Source organism: Hyaena hyaena, unplaced genomic scaffold (assembly GCF_003009895.1).
Source record: "Hyaena hyaena isolate Hyena2069 unplaced genomic scaffold, ASM300989v1 scaffold_597, whole genome shotgun sequence".
In the NCBI taxonomy this organism is placed as follows: Eukaryota; Metazoa; Chordata; class Mammalia; order Carnivora; family Hyaenidae; genus Hyaena; species Hyaena hyaena.
In genome coordinates this window covers 333,622-355,816 of record NW_024081231.1, presented here as the reverse complement: position 1 = coordinate 355,816, position 22,195 = coordinate 333,622, and the positions used below count along the sequence as shown (strand labels likewise).

The 22,195-nt window shown below is 37.0% G+C and overlaps 1 protein-coding gene across 6 annotated transcripts in view; it reads left to right on the top strand.

The window, feature by feature from the left end:
- The window catches only part of CEP128 (centrosomal protein 128), a 408,652-nt gene that overhangs the window by 362,081 nt on the left and 24,376 nt on the right, over nucleotides 1-22,195 (top strand). For all 6 annotated transcript variants that reach the window (XM_039257020.1, XM_039257017.1, XM_039257022.1 and 3 more), the window contains 3 exons: nucleotides 173-250; nucleotides 3,623-3,736; nucleotides 15,586-15,694. In XM_039257020.1, coding sequence (XP_039112951.1) covers nucleotides 173-250; nucleotides 3,623-3,736; nucleotides 15,586-15,694 — 301 coding nt within the window. The remainder of the gene's footprint in view (nucleotides 1-172; nucleotides 251-3,622; nucleotides 3,737-15,585; nucleotides 15,695-22,195) is intronic.

Below are 22,195 nucleotides of genomic sequence, written 5' to 3'. Positions count from 1 at the left end.
AAAAATATAGTTAGTTATCTTAGAAATACTATTATATCTGTTCTTATTTGACACTCTAAATCTATAGCTTGAACAGTTTCTACCCTGGGTACAATTGGTTTTTAATACTTGGATTCTGAGAGTATTGATCAATTTTTTATAATGTTTGGTTTCCTTATATTTTCTTTTTCAGAGTACCCGAGTGGCCTTGGACCATCTGGAGTCTGTGCCTGAGAAACTGAGCTTACTAGAAGATTTCAAAGACTTCAGAGTAAGAAAGAGTTGGCTTGTCTCTTTCAGTATTCTTATCTGAATGAGAACATTTGACATCTTCCTGATGTGCAAAGAAAGTTGTAGGGAGGGAGGAAAGACCAAAAAACATTGGGGACTCTTAATACTCCATCTTATCAGAGTTTATTGACATTTGTTAAGTCAGTATTGAAAATACTGGAACTTACATATTACTACAATAGTGGAAAAATAGAGACTTTCCCCCACACTAGAAGCTCATTTGGCCTCCTAGCTCTAACTTTAATTTAGAAAAACCTAAGATTTAAAAGAGGTTACATGTTACACTGATGATAGATAGCTTTTTTGATAAGCAATTTCACCTTATGAACTATCTTCTTTTTTTTTTTTTCTTACAAATTTTCAGAGTACTGTTTGTTTTGGAGATATGATAGTACACAGATTATCTCCATACTATGAGAGTTGAATTCAAATCTACAGTTTTAGATTTTATGTCCCATGCTATTTATTAATAGAACTCTAACTACACATCATTTCATTATCTAGGAAATTAATTACATGTGTGGATTTACTTATTGTAACTTTAAAAGTTCTCATAGAGGAGAGATGCAAAACAAATATCCCTGCAGCAGTCCTGGCAGACAAGGTTCAGGCCAGAGAATGTCATTTAGGGATCTGAATATAATGGAGAATTTCAGCAATTTATAATTTCTTGGCCCCATATGGCTGAAGTTAACAATAGTGAGAGTTCTTTTTGAAAACCATGAACCTCTTATTTCACATTGGCTTTAAAATATAACTTATGTTATGTTTAGGTTTTGTTTGTATCTAACATATTCTTTGAGAATCTAGTGAATAGGAAATATAGCATGATCATGCCATATTGGTTATTGGAGGCACTGATATGATGTGGCTCTGAAGGTCTGCACTATCTTAACATTAATTCACTTAGCATATTTTGGTAGTTCAGTAACTAAACATTATTGAATGGTATCCAGGATTGTGCTGACATATCCAGACATCTAGACTATCACAATTAGAACAAATCCAAGTGTTTCTAGTACATTTTGCTAAAGTTTCAATTCTTTCTCATGATTTAATTATGTATTTGCTTTCGGAATCCCTATCAAAGAATTATGAAACCAGTATCCAAGTGGATGTAATTTCCACTAACCCTAACATTATCCAGTGTGGAGAGCAGGCACTATGTTACACCCATATCCTTTCTGCTTTTTTCTCTGTAGTTAACAGAAGTCCTCTAAGAGAAGGAAGGGCAGACAACAGGTGGCATTTGTCACCGAGAAACAGATGTCTATCTTTTACCAGCATAAAAATATAATTTAGCCTACATTGACAGCTCACTTTTTCTCCAAGGTCTATACAGAACAGGATATTCATGAGTACAATTTAAAACTTCAGTACTGTTGGGGCACATGGGTGGCTCAGTCAGTTAAGCATGACTCTTGATTTTGGCTCATGTCATGATCTCACAGTACATGAGTTTGAGCAGCACAGAGTCTGCTTGGGATTTAAACCACAACAGAAGAAAAGTTCAATACTGTTACCAAAAGGTTTTATTATTATTTTTCATTATATGGGCTAGTGATTATCTCCCACTCCAGCTTATATATACACATACATATGAAGAAGCCTGTATAGTGAAACTTCTAGGGAGAGTATTTTTCAAAGTTCGTAACTGTACTTTCCCATATTAGTCATTAAAATTGAAACCTTTAGCTTGAAATGGAAAGGAGTTCATTTGGCAATTATTCTGCACTACTATGCAGCAGGCAGTAGCTAAGTTCTAACCCTGTATTACTTACCAAAAAAAGTCCTCAGACACCCTACTCATGGGCACTATTTTCCCCCATGTTACAGCTGAAGAAACTGAAGCTTGGAGTATAAACTAGTCAGAACTGGGATCTAGTTCCTTGTATTAACTACAAAACCCATTTTCTTTGCCCTGCTGCCTCTAGCTTGAAACGCACTCTGTAGGTACTCTCAAGTCATCTCTACGATTAAAAAGAGCTTTTCTTAGTCAACCTAATGATTTTTAATTCTAAACATCAGGATGCTGTGAACAAGAGCCCAAAGATGTAAACTCTGATCCGAGCTCATGCACCAGGCAAAATTACTTAATATCTTACTTATATCCTCATCCCTAAAATGGGGGGCTTGAACAATATCATCTGTATGGTTCCTACTCACACTGGAATCACTAGCATACATATGAAGATGTATTTCACATTAATATTTTTTGTTAATACTATCGTCTATGACTCTAGGCAAATATAAGCTATAGTAAATACGAACCCATCCTATTTAGATAGCCTTGCCTTTTTTTTTAAACATGTCATAGAGTCTCTCATTTTTCTTAACCTTATTTTGAAAGAAGTGGTTCAGCTCTACAGTTCAACATTAAATCTTACATATTTGGTATGGTAGAAAGGAAACAGCATTGGGCTTAAAGCCCAATCTGTCACAAATTGCCTAGTCTTAGGCAAATCATTCTTAACTTCCCTGGGCTATAGCTTTTTATATATAAAAACGAGAACTTTGGAATTCTAATACCCCTTCCAGCTTGAACACTCCATAGGTTCCTTGGGACTGTTTGGGGAACCAAATCCCATAGATAATTTTTCTTACATATGCAAATCAGTTGCCCTCATTTTATTCTAATTTGTCTCCTAATTCATAATAGAAATGTCTAAATAACTGGGTATGGTGACTGCTGTGTTCCATTCTCTCCCCTCAAAAAAAAAAAAAAAAAAAAGAATGGAAGAAGGAAGGAAGGGAAGGAGAGAGCAGGGGAAAGAAGAAGAATGAATGAATGAATGAATGAATGATCCCAAAACTTTTCTTCCTTAATTTCTGTATTACCTTTTTATTCTTTTGAAGGCAGATGAAATATCCTTCGCTTTAAAAGCCAATGTGATAAAAGGCTTTTAAAAGGTAGAATATTGTTTAACAATTAGTGATAAAAGAGGACTCTAGTTTTAAAGGCAACAGTGTTTTTTAACGTGGAATATTTGGATATCAGGTACTACTTGGAGGGATAGTACACGACATTCAAAAATGTGTCATTAATGGCCATCTTTGGACAACTTACTGTTACTTGAACCTTTTTCCCTTCAACTAAAGGATGTCAATCATTTCAGACTGGCATAAGGACTAGTGTGAAAAGAACGCAAATACCAATGTGGGACCCTGTTTTTATTTTGAAGGTAGCATCCAAAGAGGCCGTTTTCTTCTTCCTCCTTGGTGATCTGTAATCCCCCTATACTTCCCTAAATGCCTCTAGTTACCAATACTTTCTTATTCTCATTTCAGGTCCCCACTTTTCTCTCACCTACTGGTTTTGGCATTGCTGTTTTTTTGATTTTTTGTTTTTCAGGATTCCTGCAGTTTATCTGAGAGAATTGATGGGAGATATTCTAAATACAGAGTTCACAAAGAGTCTCTTCAGCGGCGCCGAGATGATACCAAGTACAGAGTCAAAAACTTCAAAGTAATGTCCTTTGTATCCATTTTCAGTCTTTGAGGGTGACCCATATTTATGGCTGTAACCTGCTAGGCTGCCCCTGTAGGGTTCATGTAAGGGTACTTGTAAAAGAAAAGATACTAATCTTCAGTTTTGTGGGAGTAGAGAATAAAAATCCCAAGATTTTGCCTATAACTTTTCACATGGGAACTATCTTTAATTGGATGCTATTGTTGCTTAATATGCTATTTGTCTCTTGGCATTGATGTTGCTTAGGAAATTGTGTGGCAGGAGACCCCTGGTCTGTAGGTTGGCCAGAGACTCGGCTTAGGTGGTTGCCTTCCTCTTTGCATAAATCTAGCCACTGTCAGTGCTGAAGTCTCCAGAAGGTCAAGTAACACATAGTACTTTGTAAACTACAGTCCTGGCATTTATAGTCCTTTTTTTCCCTGAGGATATGAACTCCATTCATCTCCTTCAGCATATGGTTCATTAGTGTGGAATCAACACAGGAGACTGGGAACACTTGACTATATTGACAAAAAGCCTGCCCTTCGCTGGAGTCTCCCCAAGATCCATGAGGGGTGTGGGTGATTTTAAACCCATTTGACCTCGAACAGTTATTAGCTTAGAGCTGGGTTTCTCCACCTTGGCATTAACATTTAGGCCAGAGAAGCCTTTGTTATGGAGCCTGTCCTATGCCCTATAGGACATCTAGCAGCAACCCTAGATTCTACTCACCAGATGCCAGTAGCACCTTCCATCACAGGCTATGGCATCAAAACGTGTCCCCAGATACCACCCAGCATCCCCTAGTTTGTACCCCATTCAGAACACTGGCTTAGAGAGAATCTATCTATATTCGAATGTATACTCCCAAGTCCGTTTGGGGGGAGGAGGAAGGAAAGGTTCTTTTGTCTTTTTTATATTCTCACAGACCTCAGTATGTAGGAATATTCATTATACTGTATGAATTCACTTATTACAGCCAAATGTAATTATTTCTAAGAAACTTCTTCCCTCCTCTGAATGTAATTGGATAGAATGCTCAGTGGATATAAAGACACTGTGGATTTCCATAAGCCCTTCCGTAGCATGCTTAAAATGAGCTCTCCACTCGTCCCATCCCAAATCAAAACAACAGTTATGTGACATTATTGATGCTCTCATTGTGAAAAGGGCATCTTGTGACTTTGTGCCCTTTTCCTTCTGGTTTTTTTTTTTTGTCATTTGGTATTATTGACTATAATAGTGACCTTGCTATGTCATGTAGCATATCCTAATTTCACTAAATCAGCTTCCAGCACCTCCATCGGGTCCCATATACTCAAGCGTTTCTCCACCACTTACAGGGGCTGTTGAACTAACCTTCAACACAAGCACAAGAGTTAGGCAGCAGTAGCTAATAATCACAACTACTCATTGTGTAGCCAACCACATAAATTGCTCTTTTTGTAGATGTCACAGGCTTTATATAAGTATTATCTCATTTAATCCTCAGAGCAGCCCTGTCAGGTTGGCACCATTAGTTTTCCTCTTCTACCATGGAAGGTTATAGAGCAATCAAATGGTTGAACCAGGGTTAAAACCTAAATCTGCCTGACTTCAGTAATCCATATCCTGGACACTAAGCTATCATAGTGTATATTTGAACCTCAGTGCCTTCATTTTTCTAGAAATCAGCAAATGTAGGACGGTATTTTTAACATGTGAAAGTCAGTTGTCTCCAAAAATACATAAACAATACATGTCTCTCAGTTCAACAGAGGTCTATATGCAAATGAAACATTTAAAGCATTATTTCCCACTACAGCTAGATTTGGTATCAGGTGAATCAGTACTGTCTAGTGACACCCAAATTGCTTTAAATCATTGTAATTTCCATAACAGCATATGGCAAAGCTATGAATGTGTAACATGTTCAGCAAGTCATCTTGTTGGAGTTCTCTTTAAAATTACATTTGCAGCTGAAATGGAAATCAGGCCTGGTTTGTAAGTGAGACCACCACTTAGCAAAATGAGAAATAAGTTGAAAATTTTCCAAATAGGTAGTACAAGTATAAGAAAAGGCCGCATAGCACGCTTTGTGATGACATTGTTCCACATTCGTATTACTTAGACATTTTAAAACATTGATCCTTTTCAGCAATGAAATATGTAGACCATCACCATTTGTAACAAATGTCTGGCCTGAAATAATGCAGTCATCTAACTCAACACTCATGAGAATATCATATTTTTGTAGGCGTTGGAGCAAAAAAATGTGGGAGCACATTTTGGCCAGTTGTAGATACCAACAATGATTTGCTTATATGCTTTTTGTGAAAATAATTCATTGAAAAAGTTTCAAAAGAAGCATAAGCTCAGACGGGCAGTGAGACAGTGGTTCATCGTTTCCTGGCTTTGTGGATAATCAGAAGAGCTACCTCTGGTTAATTATTGACATCCTAAAGAATATGCCTCAAGTAAGAGGCATTGGTACTCTATCAAGAAAGAAGGTGTCCTAGTTTTATTTGACATTATTTCTGCACCTATTAACTTCCCACATATTTTGCTAGGAGAGTTCAAAGAAAAGGCACATTGCAGCAACTTGAATTTGTTGGTTCTACTAACAACTGTGGTTCTGGGAAATCACTTACTGTAGGATTCAGTTTAATTTTACAAACATACTGTGCGGCTACCACACTGCAAAGCCCTGTGCTACCCGTTAGAGGTGAGAATGCAGGATGTAAAAAGATGCAGAAGGCATGGTCTTCACAGAGGAAGTAGTTACCTATCTGTCTTAATCCTAATAGATAATTCTTGCACAATTGTGTTAGAGCAGGAATCAGCAAACTGCCTCCAGTGGGGCAAATCTTGCCTGCCAGCTGCTTTTGCAGATAAAATTTAATTGAAATACAGCCTCACTCATTTATTCACAAATCGTCTGTGGCTGCTTTCACACTCAGCATCAGAGTTGAGTAGGTGCAACAGAGACTAAATGGCTCAAAAGGCCTAGATTTGCTCTCTGACCCTCTAAAGAAAAAGTTTGCCAACCGCTGGTCTGCAGAAAGGGGAAATGGCCAATCTAGTCTTACTTCCTTTACACATAGGGACAATATTTCCTCTTCTTTATTTACCAGTCAAATAAGTACTTTCCAGGCTCTTTGGAAACTCATAATACCTATCCATGCACTCAACAAATATGCACTGAGCGTCACTTATGCGCCACAAACTTACTAGGTGCATCGACTCACTTCAGTGAACAAAAGACATGAAGCTCCCTGCCTTTTTGGAGCTTCCATTCTAATTGTAGGATGTTCATGTTGTGGTTTGAATATAACATTCAACAAACATTTGGGTCTCTACTATATACAAGCACGCTGCTAGGGGCTAGAGACAATGCCATGATAAGAAAAGTCATTACCAACCCTCAGGAATTCAAAGCCTTCACACAAACTGTAGTACAAAAGAGAAAAGGGTAACTATAGTAATGGAAGTCTCAATACATTGCAGCCAAAGAAAGATGCTTCAAAGGCTTTTGAAAAGAGGTTTGTAATGACAAGGCACAGGGAAGTGTACTATTATGCACATTTGTTTGGAAGAGGATTACTTTTAGCATTACAGCTGTAGAACTCTGACTGCATTACTATTGGCTGACAGATATCTGTTGGAATAACAGAACCATATTGGCAACTGGCTTCTCTCATTTTATTGCTGTTGTGAGAAGGCGGTGAGACATCCAGCACAACCCCCCTGCTGGCAGAGAAAAGGGTTAGCAGGAAGCACAGAAGCCAGATTCTTTCAGCCTAGGCTACAGCGATCTCTTGCTGTTTACTTCCATGGCGACCAGATGGGTGAGATAGGTGATGGGGATTAAGGAATGGCCTTGACATGATGAGCACCAGGTGATGTATGGGTGTGTTGAATCACAGTATTGTACACCTGAAACTAATCCTACATTGTGTGTTAAGTAACTAGAATTTAAATAAAAACTAAAGAGAATAAAAGGATCCGATTTCTGCAAACCGTTTGAGATTCTCAGCAGGACCAACGTCCGTCCACAGTTTCTGAGAGCATAACATAGTATCGTATGAAGCTGACCAGGTTAACTGGACAAAGCCCGATCTAAATGGTTATGCTTGGAATTCAGAGTTGAATCTGACACATTTTGTCTCCTTGTGTAGACAACAGAAGCGTTTCATGGCCTCTCTTTCATCTGATTGGGTCTGTAGGACATACAGGCTTCCTTGCTGCCCCAGCTGTTTCAAATAGAACAGGATGTTCAAAAATCAACATAGCATTCCTAATCTGAATTCACAAAGGAGCATGGTTTTGTCCAAGAAATCCCCGTTTGCTGCCCGCCCTTTTTGCTCTTCACTCATGCTAAATACGTAGTTTTAATTAGCAGTGGATTTTATAGTAAAATCACAGAAGACATGTTTTGTTCCCTTCCTTCCTCCTCCTGAAAGAAAAATTATGATTTTCAATTTCTGGTTGAAGACATTAGTACATAACGTCTTTTAAAAGAAGCAGATGTTTTGCAGGATAAGATGAGGTAGGTGAGGAAGTGTTGACAATGGCTTTCAGCACAGTTCACAAAGGCAGAGTTTGCCAAAGCCCTTTGTCATGTTTGTTCAATGTAAGCATGCGTTATGATGTAAGTATATGCTTTTCTCCTGGAAGCTATTTCTCCTTCCTTGAATCTCTCCATGATTTGTTTATACTTTGCTGATAGCAATTAATGGCTGTTAGCACTTCGTCTCTTAGGTCAGCTATTTCTGTACATATCTTAAATCTACAACAGTAGCTGCTAAAGCAGGCTATGCATAACTCCTGGTGCAGTTCGAGATTATAGGTGATTTTTATTTAATAACTATTAAAATATATCACTAGTGTATTATTATTCAGGTAATTTTACAGATGTTGCTTAGAAACAATAGTATTAGCCATGGGAGAATTTGAGCCGCTTTAACCCCATAATAATCCAGGTATCTCATTTATAGCCACCTGTCTCCATGGTTTGCTAAGAAATAATATATCAGTGGGGCGCCTGGGTGGCTTAGTCGGTTAAGCGTCCGACTTTCACTTAGGTCATGATCTCGCGGTTCGTGGGTTCGAGCCCCGCGTCGGGCTCTGTGCTGACTGCCAGCTCAGAGCCTGGAGCCTGTTTCGGAGTCTGTGACTCCCTCTCTTTCTGACCCTCCCCTGCTCACGCTGTCTCTCTCTCTCCTAGAAATAAATAAAAAAACATTAAAAAAAAAATAATATATCAACTGCTAAGCAAATATAGCTCCAGGCCTTCCCCATTCTCAACCAATCTCCCATTCTTTAAGCCTCTCCTATATAGAGACTTAGGGTGCAAGGCTAATCTTTAACATAAAAGGAAATAGTATAACTGTAGGAGATTACTGACATTTGAGAAATGCTTTTGAGAACACTACCTGCTTTATTTTAACTCCAGTATACAATGAGTATACTATTATACATGTTAAATTGGTGATTAATTTTTTCCCTAGCTTCAGTCTTTCTGGAATTCTAACAAAAATTTAAATGCTATTTTTCCAGTCATGCTTAAATGACTCATCTGAAACTTTGTAGGCAATCAAATCATGCTGAAATTTGAAGAGATTTTTATTGTTTTGAAATGATCAATAATAACATGCCAGCCATAATATTTAACTAGTTGATTCCATCTAGCTCTTTGAAAGCTAAACAAAAGATTGCCAAATGAGTTGGGGTTTTTCTTTGTTACAAAATTTGAAAATAGCACTGGGTCAAAGGTGCTACTTTAGGAATCATCAGGATACATAGGTGAGCACATGAATTTTTTTTAACCCAACTGAGCCCTACTCTACCAAACCTAGTTCCCTGTGATAAGCACCAAATTTCTACCCTTCCCAATAATTTACTGAACAAGAGAATTAGGAAAGATTGTGGAGAAATTCACCTATAAAGATAACACTTTTAATCATCTTGAATTCAGAATTCTAGATACTAAAATATAAGGAATACTAATTGTCTTAATAGTTTTAATTAAAAATGTCATAACATACTTATCCAAACAATCAGTTTCCTTTACAACAGTCACTTTAAGAGAATAATCACTGATTCCAATGAGGCATCATTATTAAAACATCTTTGATTTCTCCTTTTGTTTCATAAGTTGGTGGCACATACTCTTGAGTGCCCTTATTTATGGCAAATTTTTATTCACTGTGAGTAGATTTAGTTTCTGAAATTGGATTAAAATCATATGGATCCAAATATGAAGTACATTAAAAAAAATAAGTACCATCTTTTTCATTAGTGAGTCATTAGGAATATTAAATTATATACAAAAAAATATCAATTGAATAAAGATAAATTAATCAAGTGGCCTGATCTGGCACAGTATTTACATGAGTCTCTTCATCTGTGAAGAGTGTGGCTTTAGGTTTACAGTTCTGTTACATAAACTTGAATTTCCTGTGGCAAAGATAGTTTGCATAGTTAGAGTGCTGGTTGTTCAGACAGATTAGAATCATAAAGTGTTGGTTCCCAGAGGACTTAGACATGATCCACTCCAGTGCCCTAAACTGAGAGTATGAGAATGGCAGTCTCTTATTTCCCAGCTTCAGCCATAGCAAACTTTAATTTTTGTACTTTGGCCAAGGAATGAGCCTACATGACCATTTTTGAGTTCCTTAATGCAAACGGCACTGTGCTAAATTCTGGAATATTGGGTTGGGTAGATGGAAGGAGAGAGCCAATGAAAGCCTTACTCTCATTGAGGTTAGAATTAAAAGCTAGAGTTGCAGCCACGCAGGTTGAGATATGGAAGGCAGGCTTTAAGTAAACTCTCTGCCCAGCCAAACTTCCATATAAGAATCAAATTTACTGAAGAAAAGGTTAAGCTTTTTGGAACACTGACAGAGAATTGGGAATTAAGAGTGGGGAAGACATGCAGGTACGGTGTATTGTTAGGCAAGAGACAAATTCAGGAAAATATTGCTGCCACAGATTCAGAAATACATGTGGGTTTGTTTTTGTTTTTCCTTTTCTCCAGGGGAAGGGTTGGATAAATTAAAATTAAAAAAAAAAAAAATTAAATGTATCATCTGTCTTCCAAACTTTGAACTTACAATATTCCTGGGAGAAAAATACTTGGTGGGCGTCATTAAATATTAATCATTAGAGATCAGTTTAGCAAAGAGATTTAGTCAGGTTGGAACTGCTTTTAAGAAACCAATTACAATGTGGGTTATGAAAGAGAAGTGGAAGAAACCCAGGGAAAATATTAGAAAATGCAAGTCCCTTCACCCAGTGGAATTTTTTCAGGGAATTCTGGCTAACTAGCTTGTTGAGACTTAAGACAGCAATAAAAATAGGTCCTTGTGCTAAGAATATAAGAATTGGTAAAAAGCAAAAGCTAGGATTCCTAAAATTACAAGGAATCTTCCTTTTTAACCAGAATTTCCATTTAAATGTTTAAGTATTTGATTGAAAAATAGGTAAGGATTAGAAAGAAGCATTCATCATAGGTTACCTTGTAGAAGTTAATTGTATAGAAATTCCACAAATTAAATATCAATATAAAATTGGAGAATATGGAAGATTGTTTTTGTTATTTTTTCATATTTGGTATGTTGATTGTTCAAAGGGATTGTGAGATATTTTTCTTTGGGGGTGTTCTCTTAGGGTTCACTTCATTAGTTAAATTTCAAGGTAATAGGAGGGATTCTGACAGTCTTTTGAAGACCTAGAAAATGTTGCAACTTAAAGATGTATTAGAGTTAAGCTTCCTCATTTTCTATATATGAAAAGAAGGAATATGAGTGGTTGAAAAAGTCAACAATTTTAAAGGAAAGGGGTATTAGTCATAAATTGTACATACCTATTAACAGGGTGTCAAAATATATGACGTAAAAATTGATAGAATTATAAGGAAAAAATAGATCCATGATTATAGTAGCTGAAGACTTCAACATCCCTCAGTAATGGATAAAACAGTAGGCAGAAAATCAGGAAAGATATTGAAAACTTGAGCAACACTCTCAGGCAACTAGATTTAACTAACATTTATAGTACACCTAACAACAGCTAATTACATGTAATTTTCAAGTACACATCTGACATTCTCCAATATCGACTATATTCTGGGCAATAAAACAATTCTCAATAAATTTAAGATGATTGGAATTATGTGAAGTATGGTCATCTAACCACAATGGAAAGAAGCTAGAAATCAATAACAGAAAGATATTTGGAAAATTCCTAGATGGAAAATACACAACATATTTCTAAATAACCATTGGGGGATCAAAAGGAAAATTAGAAAATATTTTAACTATATAAAAATAAAAGCACAATTTATCAAGATTTGTGGGATTCAGTTAAAATAGTGCTTGGAGAGAAAATTATAACATTAAATGTGTATGTTACAAAAGAGGAAAGGTCTCAAATCAATAATCCATATTTCCACTTTATGAAACTAGAAAACAAATAAAACAAACCTAAATTAAGTAAAAGGAAGGGAATAATAAAGAGCACAAATCAATGAAATAGTGGAAAAATGAGTGAGGGGCATGAAAATGAAAGAGCAATAAAATTTAAAAGCCTCTACCCATCTCGATTAGGAAAAAGAAAAGGTACAAATGCCAATATTAAGACTGAAAGAGGGATATTACTAGAACTCCCATAGGCACTAAGAGGGTTTTTAAGAAATATTATGAATATTAGATTACTGGCAATAAATTTGACAAGTTAGATTAAATGGGTATTAAAAACAGCCCTAAAATGTGTCACCTCATAATTCTACTTCTAGAAATCTATGTTAATAAATTTAAAATGTGGACAAATTCGGGGCGCCTGGGTGGCTTCGTCGGTTGAGCGTCCGACTTTCACTGAGGTCGTGATCTCGCGGTTCGTGGGTTCGAGCCCCGCGTCGGGCTCTGTGCTGACTGCCAGCTCAGAGCCTGAAGCCTGTTTCAGTCTGTGACTCCCTCTCTCTCTGACCCTCCCCTGCTCACGCTGTCTCTCTCTCTCTCCTAGAAATAAATAAAATATTAAAAAAAAATTAAAATGTGGACTAATTTTATTCACCAAGATGTTTGTCAAACTATAATAGGGGAAAAAAGCCTGAAATCAGCCTTACATTTCCAACAATGGGAGATTAGTCAAATAGACTATGGTAATGGTAACGACAATAGTAGAGGAATTCCCATATCTAATGGTACATGAAAAACTAGGAGACAAAATTGTCAACAAATGATGATCTCAATATAAAAAGATATTTGTAAAGAAGAACCAGAAAACATACCCTTAAAATTAGGCTAATAGGCTATTTTTAAATTTATTGCATTATTTTCTTCTCATTTTCTTCTGTATTTTCCAAATTTGCTAGGAATGAAATATGTCAGTGCCATATTTTAATTGTCATATGCCAGTAAGCTGATTTATTTATAACTGAAAATATAAATTCTCTTTTTTTTTTTGTAAATAGAAAAAATATAACTCACACTTTTATACCAGTTGATTTTGTTTTAGAAATTTAAAACAGTGCCTTTTGGGAAGAATGAATAGGATCTGAATGTCTTTGGGTGCTTTATCCTTCATCTGAGAGTCTCATTTTGAGGCTGTCTTTGCACTGTGTTTCATCCTGTTCTCTGACTGTCTTTTTCAGCCCAGGTATCTATCAGTGGGCAAAAAGTACATGTTTGCTTCCCTCATTTTTTCTTTTTCTTATTGGCCCATAATGATCAAAGCCTCTGTTAGTGGGAAGCCATTTATTATGCCTTTCTCTTTCATGCTTCATTTCATATAGCAGCCATAATTAAATGGAGATTTCTAGCACTGGTTGAGAACATAACTCTCCTTTTCATTTGTGCACCTTCCGGTTCTACCCAGGCCTTAAGTATTTCATGTCTGCACTGTGATAAGCTAGCTCTGTTGTCCTGTGTCAGCTCATTTAAAGTAGCTCTTGAAATACACTGGGGGCACAATGTATGTCCTTTTCTTTCCAGAGATCCTATAGTGAATGACTTCTAGTTTCTTATGAAATACCCATAATTAGTAAAAATTATAAGTCGCTTGGTTAAAAACATCACGGCCTTAATCTGAAATAGACCTAAACTGCCTTTTGGTACACAAAGGCTAATTTTCTTGAACAATCTAAGGATTATGTCCATGCTTTTAGCTCAGAATAAATGGGCCTTTTATAATTCTATATAAAATCATTCGTTTGGGCCTTTCTTTTGTATTTGCCTGCATACATATGTGACAAATAAAATGTTAACTTGTACTTGATACAGAGAATGACAACTAATTCATCAAATAGTCCTGTGTCATGAGGCCCTGTTCTGTGATGCCATGTTTTGAGGGATATATGCGGACCACCTAGACTCTGGCAGCATTGGTGATCCCTTCTCCCTTGATCCCACAGCTATCCTCAATTACAGTTTTTTCACTGGTTTTCCCACTTTAATACCAGTCTGTTCTCCACATAGAGACCAGAGTATCTTTGAGAAATATACATCTGAATTTCCTTACAACTGCTGATTGCCTTGTGATGGCACTTAAGAAAAAGAAATCCCAGAGCCAGATCCCACCTCTGGATCTCATTGTATTCACCCCTACCCCCAGATCATTGGGCAGAAGTCATGGGCCTTCCTACAATTCTTCAAACACACTAAATGCTTTCATGTCTTCACCTTCACACAAGTCTGGAACATCAGTCCCTAACTGCCATCTCCTGCTCCCCCTTACCTCCCACTTCCTCATCCTCCACCCATAAGTTTTTGCCTGGTCAATTCATACTCAGCATTCAAATATTGCATTAAATATCACCTCCCAGAGGGGCCTCCCCTGGACCTCTAATCTAAATTTAATGATTTCCTATTCTTCTTATAGTACTCATCATAATTTTTCATTACGGTTTATTTTGTATAGTTTATTTGGTGCCTTTCTCTTCTGCAAGCCTGAAGATTTCATAACTGTATACTTCAATATTTTGTTTGCTCTTTCACCAGCACACACTAAGTACCCAATAAATTATTGTTGAATGAATGAATGAGTGGGGAAAAAAAGAAAAAGTATCGTGTAAGTGGTTAGAACACATTCAAGAGAAAAAAAATTGCAATTTCACTATTACAGAAAAATACATTAAAGCATCTGTTTTTAATCTAATAAATTACTTGAAGTTAAAATTAATTCCCATTTTAGCTAAGATTCGAGTACAAGGACACATTCATACAATCCATGAGGAGAGGGCCTTATTCTGTATTCATGTAGTTTATGTGTTAAATATTTGTTGAATGAGTAAAAGGATTCGTATAACCATTATGGAATGCAGTGTAGCTAAGTGTATTTAAAAACATCAAATTGTTTTTATTGACCCAGTATTTCCACCTAAGAATTTGTCATAAGGAATAGTCCTAAATATAGAAAAGGTTATATATTTAAAGACACTCTCACAGTGTTATTTATAGGAGTAAAACATTGGAAACCACCTAAGTGCCGAATAAAGCAATCGCGGAGGAAAGCATAGTTTATCCACTCCATAGTAAATGAGTAACACATAAGCTAAAGGTTAGGATAACATAGTGACTTCAAAAGTGTTTAGAGTATTAATGTAAATAAATGAAGAACACAGTTTTAGAACAACATTTATAAATCCCATCCACAGGAAAAAAAGACTGGAAAGAAATATGTCATGCTGTTATAGCCATGGGTGACTTCCTTCTCTCTCTCTTTTAATTTTTTCATATTTTCTTTAACGTACTCCTATTTTTTCTTACAATTAAATTGTTGTATAACATAGCTTGTATATTGAGGTTCACTTTCATTTTCAGTACAGTTAAACGAATCCCAGTCCTTACATTTTGTAATCATTGAACTGAAGCACTTTGTTGTTTTAGGATGACGAAATCTTTGCTGAGAGCTCCCATGCTCATGGGTTAGACCACTCACCATCTTGGCCTGATCACAGCCACTTCCTGTCTAGTCCGCGATTTTCACACTTCAATTGTAAGTAATCAAGTCCCATACTAGTTTTTAAATTGGATGTAAGGAAAGGCAACTCATGAAGAGATTAAAATGTAAGGCAAGTACATGATAGTAATATTCATGTTAAGAGTTTGAAGAAATTGTTGTTAAGAATCATACATGTAACATGCCCCCCGATACATTTATATTACCCAGTTTACTAAAATTTGTACAGAATCCCTTCTTCTTAGACCTTACACTTCTCTGAAAACTTACAATGAATCACCAAAAGTAATGATTTTACTTAAGGACATTTTTGTATGGAGGTTGCTGGAAACTGTGGAAGAGCAGGTAAAGGAAGTTAGATGATATTATAAAATTGAAGTCATCAAAAAATAGAAAATCTTTTCATAGAACTCTTCAGAAATATATAATCTTGTGTAAAGAATGAGGATACTGATTTGGTTACTGGCTAGATTTCACTCTGTGAATATCCTTTAAATGTGGATAAAATGTTACCAGTGTCCACAAGGTGTGAATCTGTTGACACAGGATGCCATCCCCACCATTTATCCCTCTTCTTACTATACTTATTCAGGTCTTGGGTTGTGTGTCATGTCCTTAAAGAAGCCTTTGGAATCTGCAAGTTTAAGTATCGTGTCTATTATAAGTGCTCATAATACACTAAAATTTTTTTTATCTGAGTAACTTTTTGTTTAGTGATTCATCTCTTCATCAAAGTGTGAATGCCATGATAGGAGTGATGTCTGTTTTGTTCACCACTGTTTCCTCCACGCCCTACATAGAACTTGGAACATAGTAAATGCTCAATTAATATTAGATGAATGAGTATATGACTCCTTTTTTAAGTCCACTTTTATCCAAACCATTGGATCTCAAATGTTATTTCATGGATTCTTATGTAGATAATCATTTAGGTCCTCAATTTACCATGGGCATAGAGTTTGTATATCAAATCTGACAGCTCTGTCATTTAAAAAATGCAGGTTGCTACAAAATACAATACCAAAATAAGCCACAAAGAAGTAGGTCAGATCCAAAAGTGATAACTCTCATTTTTGCTGATTTATATTCATGGATTCATTGAATAAATATTTATCAGCTTCTGATAAATGGTTTGGTTTTCATTATATCATGATTATTTTATTCCAGAGGCTGAGCACCTTCTCTTTCCTGTCCTAACCATTTTACCAAGTGATTTTATATATCTGCATAAAATCCCTGCTATTCTAATCTGGCAGCTGCCCTTCAGTATGGATTGTATCTCCGGGCGCCTGGGTGGCTCAGTTGGTGAAGTGTCTTTGGCTCAGGTCATGATCTAATGGTTTGTGGCTTCCACCCCTGCATCAGGCTCTGTGCTGACAGCTCAGAGCCTGGAGCCTGCTTCAGATTCTGTGCCTCCCTCTCTCCCTGCCCCTCCCCCGCTCATACCCTGTCTTTCTCCGTCTCTCACTCTCTCAAAAATAAATAATAAACATTAAAAAAATTTTAATTAAAAAATATGGATTGTATCTCAAGCTGATTATGGGACCTCAGAATCTGATATACACATAGGCCAAATTTTTTGTGTTTCATATAAAGAAATGGAAAATTTTTCTCAGGTCTATTTTATGAATGTAAACATGGAGGAAGAGAGTGGGGACAAAGCACCATCAATCGTAGTATCCCGCCCATTAAGACACTTGGGAGCCTGGAGATAAATCAGCACCAGGATATGAGCATAGAGGTCATTATTCTACTGCTATTTAATTTTGCCATGCCGACTTTCCTAAGGCTCCATAGAAAGGCACCTAGACAGTAGTGGTTGGGAGACTCTGGGGGAAAATGTCAAAACTTTTAGATTTTATTTAATATATGACAGGCAGTGAAAGAAACTACATCCAGCTCTTTACTCAGCAGCATTTCAAGACCAGCAGTGGTCATTTCTCTAAGATATGTTCCTCACAGGAAGCCATAGGTTTCTCTATAAATATACTGCTTCAAAAGGAAATAAAGTTAAATAAGAATAGGAAAAAATATCATTGAATACATAACTTGGATGTGGAAATACATATTACAGTCTATACTGTAAAATCTGAAAAATTTAGCTTAAAAAGTAAACCACTTCATTAACTTACTGTTAACTTATTTAATTTGTTAATTCATAGCTTTGTGCTTTACTATTCCTCTTTTCAACAAGTCTGTTTTATGATTTTCCTCTATTCTACCTCTATACTTTCAATAATACTTTAAAAATTTTAATCATAAGTGCCTTATTGTTAATAACTCTCAGTGGTTGAATTGAACTTACTTCTAGAAATCATAGTTCTTTGTATTTACTTTTCTGATGGACCTTGAAATTTCTATGTGTTTTTCACAATGTGGTATTTTAGAAGTGGATCAGGATTACCCTGAATGCCTCTCCATTTTTGTAGCACAATTTCAGCTTAGTTATAGAAACTGTCCTGTAATTTTTCTTTAACCTCCTTTCAAACCTCCAAAAGAGATCTCAACCAACAAAGAGAAATAGAGCCTACAATAAATTGATCATACAGAGAACAGAATGTGCCTTTTAAAATAGCGTTAATGCCCTCAGAGATAGAAATATTACATCTGTTAAAAAAAAAAAAAAAAAGAGCAAGATGCTGTGAAAAAGGAACACAATATAAGAGGTCTCAGAATGTTAAAATATGGGGGCACCTGGGTGGCTCATTAGTTGCGAGTCTAACTCTTTATGTCAACTAGATCATGATGCCAGGGTTGTAGGATCGAGCCCCATGTTGGGCTTTGCACTGGGCATGGAGCCTGCTTGAGATTCTTTCTGTCTCCCTCTGCCCCTTTACCCCACTTGTGCACTCTCTCTCTAAAATAAATATGAAAAACTAGAAAGGCAGGAAACAAAGTTGAGGAAACCACAAAGAAAATAGTAGAAAAAGGATGGGACAGTAGGAGAGAAAAGATACTTAGGAACTCCATTCACGAGGAAAAGTACCTGATCAGGGACAGTCTTGAGAGGAGAGTACAAGGGCCAGGAGTGGGCAGGTGACAAGGGCCCACCCAGCTGTCATCTGGAGATTTTTCTTCACCCTCTTCCTGTGCTGATGCCCAAGTTTCTCAGAACACATGCCTTCCTCTGTTTGTCTCACTCCTTTCTCTTGTGGTTAGCACATCAAGGAAAGAAAAGGGAGGTAAATACTTTCAGTCTTTGTACTTCAGAAAATAGATTTCTTTTATTCACACTTGACGAGACTTTGGCTAGCTATAAAATTCTAGGTTGAAAGTGACTTTCCTTCTGAAGTCATTGCAGTCTTCTCTTCCAAATCTAATGTTGCTGTTGAAAAACCTTAGGTCTTTTTGTTTTGGCCCCACTCCTCAGAAGTGATCTTCTTCCCCATCACTACCACCCAACCCTCAGCCCTGGGACCCTTTAGGATCCTCTGTTTATCCCCAGTGAGTTTTGTGATGATTTGCCTCCCTGCAGGTCTTATTTATTTGCTTTTCTAGCTATTTGATGGGTGGGCCCCTTCAATCTGGACTCATGCTTAGTTCTCTCAGACTGCTATAGAAGAAAGGAAAGATTCCACTGGGAAAATCTTTAGGAAATAAACTGTCAGGTTATTTGATTCAGTTGATTTGATTCAGTTGAGCACTTAGAAGAAAAACTATTGAAAGACATATGGCAAATCTCATTGAGCAGTTAGAAATATTTAAGGATAGTCACAGAAGAAGAGCAAATAAAAAAACAAAAATAAAAACATGGGTCAGTTAATAACTCTGGGGGGGAGGGGGAAATGGGCAAGAAAAGAAACACTGTCATAGTATCCTTATTAGGCTTGTGTGAGCCATATTTACATAGTCATAATGTTATAAATACGACTGACACAACTAGAAGTTCCCATGTAACTCTATAAGGGGGATGGGGTGAGGGAAAGTGGATGGGTGTGGATTAGTCTAAAAATGATAAATCAGAAAATAGCAATATAAGCTTCTTTTTTCTTACAAAAATTGAAGTCAATACAGAAAATAAAGCTAACAGAGTTGACTGCGGTTGACTCTGGCGTGCAGGATTGTGGGATTGGGAGGGAGGAGGGAAGAGGCTGCTGTCTCTCTGTGTGGCCCTTTGGTGCTGTTTGATAGGTGTATGTACACTTTGGCTAAAAAGGCATCTTGTAAAAATAAAATGCTACTGAGAACACCCCAGCTTTTATGTCTGACTAGCAAGTATTCGATTTCCTTGTTAACTTCTGAACAGAACATGAAAGCTAGGGGTTGGAGTTTAGAGCAGTTTAGACCTGTATAGAGATGTAAGGAGTAAATAACTGTCGGAGCTGAGGCAGACATGAGTTTATGAGCCCACAGAACAGGCTCCTTCTTACTCAAGTTGGGATTTGTACTTGACGAGGCCGTTTTGTCTATGCCATAGATGCTAAGGCATTCATTCTGCTGACTTAGGTGCCCTGTCAAACTGTGACCAAACTGAAGCGTAGAATCACTGACCATGGAAAAAACAAAGGAAATGGGAAAATACTGCATAATTTGTGGTCTCTGAAATGGTCCAGCATTAATGAAAGTTTGTTTTAAGTAGTAATTTATGTCAGCTTTGTGTAGTTCAGGTCAATTCAAGAAAAGGTAGATTCCTTCTGCCAGGAAGAAGGGAAGAAATGTATAAATTGTAAGTTTATATTACCATTGGAAATAGGAACACAGAAATCCATTATTTAGAGCCATGATTACTACCAAATTTATCCTGGCTGGCTAGAAGCGATGGCCGTGATTCAGGACACTCTTTTAGAAGGCTTGGATTCCATTACCTTCAGCCTCTAAGACAGTGGGGGCTTAGAAAGAGAGACTTAATAATGCCAGCTTTTGAAACTGTCATTTTTACTTTTTATAAGTAGTGACTGACCACTAGTCTCCATGTATAGCTCCTTTTAGGCTAAAGGAACACAAATCCGAAGCAGGGCCCTCTCTCTTGGGGCCAGGACCAGACTGGATTTGAGGGAGGGCTGTGGTAAGCTGATGATTTCTCGAAATCTCGAGTCCTTTGAGATTAAAATGCCTAATGTTTGTGGAATTGGTACTAAATTTTAAAAACTAATGCAGATTTCCAATTTTCTGGAATTCTAAAACTGTTGTAAATAATGTTCGTTAAAATAAACCCCAAAGGAAGGGACTATGATTTTTCATGGTGGCAGGGGGATGCTATCTGTGGATTATGTAAGATTTAGATGTAAATCTTATATATTAATTTAACTTGATATTCTTACAAAAGCAAATCAATGAAAGTTGCCGAAAGGAACTATCACTTTCTTACCTCAGTTTACATTGCTATGAAAAGTTACTATTCTCAGTTTGTATTTTGAGGTGACTTTATATGGAATTTAAGTGCCTCCAATGAAAAATCATTTATCCACAGCAAGTACAGCACACTCTTTTCACTTCTATGTTGTACTTCAGGATCCACTGGCTAACTGTGAACTGCCTCATATGTAGTCTGTCCTTAGACTAGCAGAATAAAATACCAAAGATTTGTGGTATTAACAGTGTGGGGCTACTGGGGCGCCTGGGTGGCTCAGTCTGTTAAGCTACCGACTTTAACTCAGGTCATGATCTCACAGTTTGTGAGCTGGAGACCTGCGACACATTGAGCTCTGTGCTGACAGTGTGGAGCCTTCCTGCATTGTCACTCTCCCTCTCTCTGTCCCTCCTCTGCTTGAACGCTCTCTCTCAAAATAAATAAAGAGTTAAAAAACATAGAGGTACTGATAAAGGTAAAAAAAAAAAAAAGTTTCTTGTCCACTGAAAGATTTATTTCATGGAAGCACAGCATTTCTCTCTCTCCATTTTATAGGTTCATGTGATAGTGATTTTTGTAAGTGAAACGATCTTTTCACTAACTAGTCAGGAGTCAGATATCTTTTTTTTATATATATATTTTTAAATTTATTTCTGAGAGAGAGAGAGACAGTGTGAGCAGGGGAGGGTCAGAGAGAGAGGGAGACACAGACTCTGAAATAGGCTCCAGGCTCTCAGCTGGCTGTCAGCACAGAGCCCAACGCGGGGCTCGAACCCACGAACCGCGAGATCATGACCTAAGCGAAAGTCAGATGCTTAACCGACTAAGCCACCCAGGCGCCCCAGGAGTCAGATATCTTTAAACAACTGAGTTCGGACTATTACGATGTGCGGGGTATTCTGTAGATGCTTTCTAGAAAGCAGCCAGAAAATCGCCAATTGACTGTCTCCTAAAAGTCCCATAAGTCTATTCATTTCTTCAAACAATATTTACTAAAACGTTATGTAGGAGGCTCCCTCTTTGGCTTGGGGGGTACACAGTAGTGAACACGACAGAAAAGACCACTTCATCGTGTAGAAGAAACAGGTGATACGCAAGTAAACAATTTAAATAGGTGATTGGTGCTGTGAAGGTAAAATGAGAGGAAAGCACTTGAAACAGGACGACTTTAGATTAGTGATTAGGAGAGTCCTTTCTGAGGAGGTTACAGCTGAGCTGGGACCTGAGTGCAAGAACCGGCTGAGTTA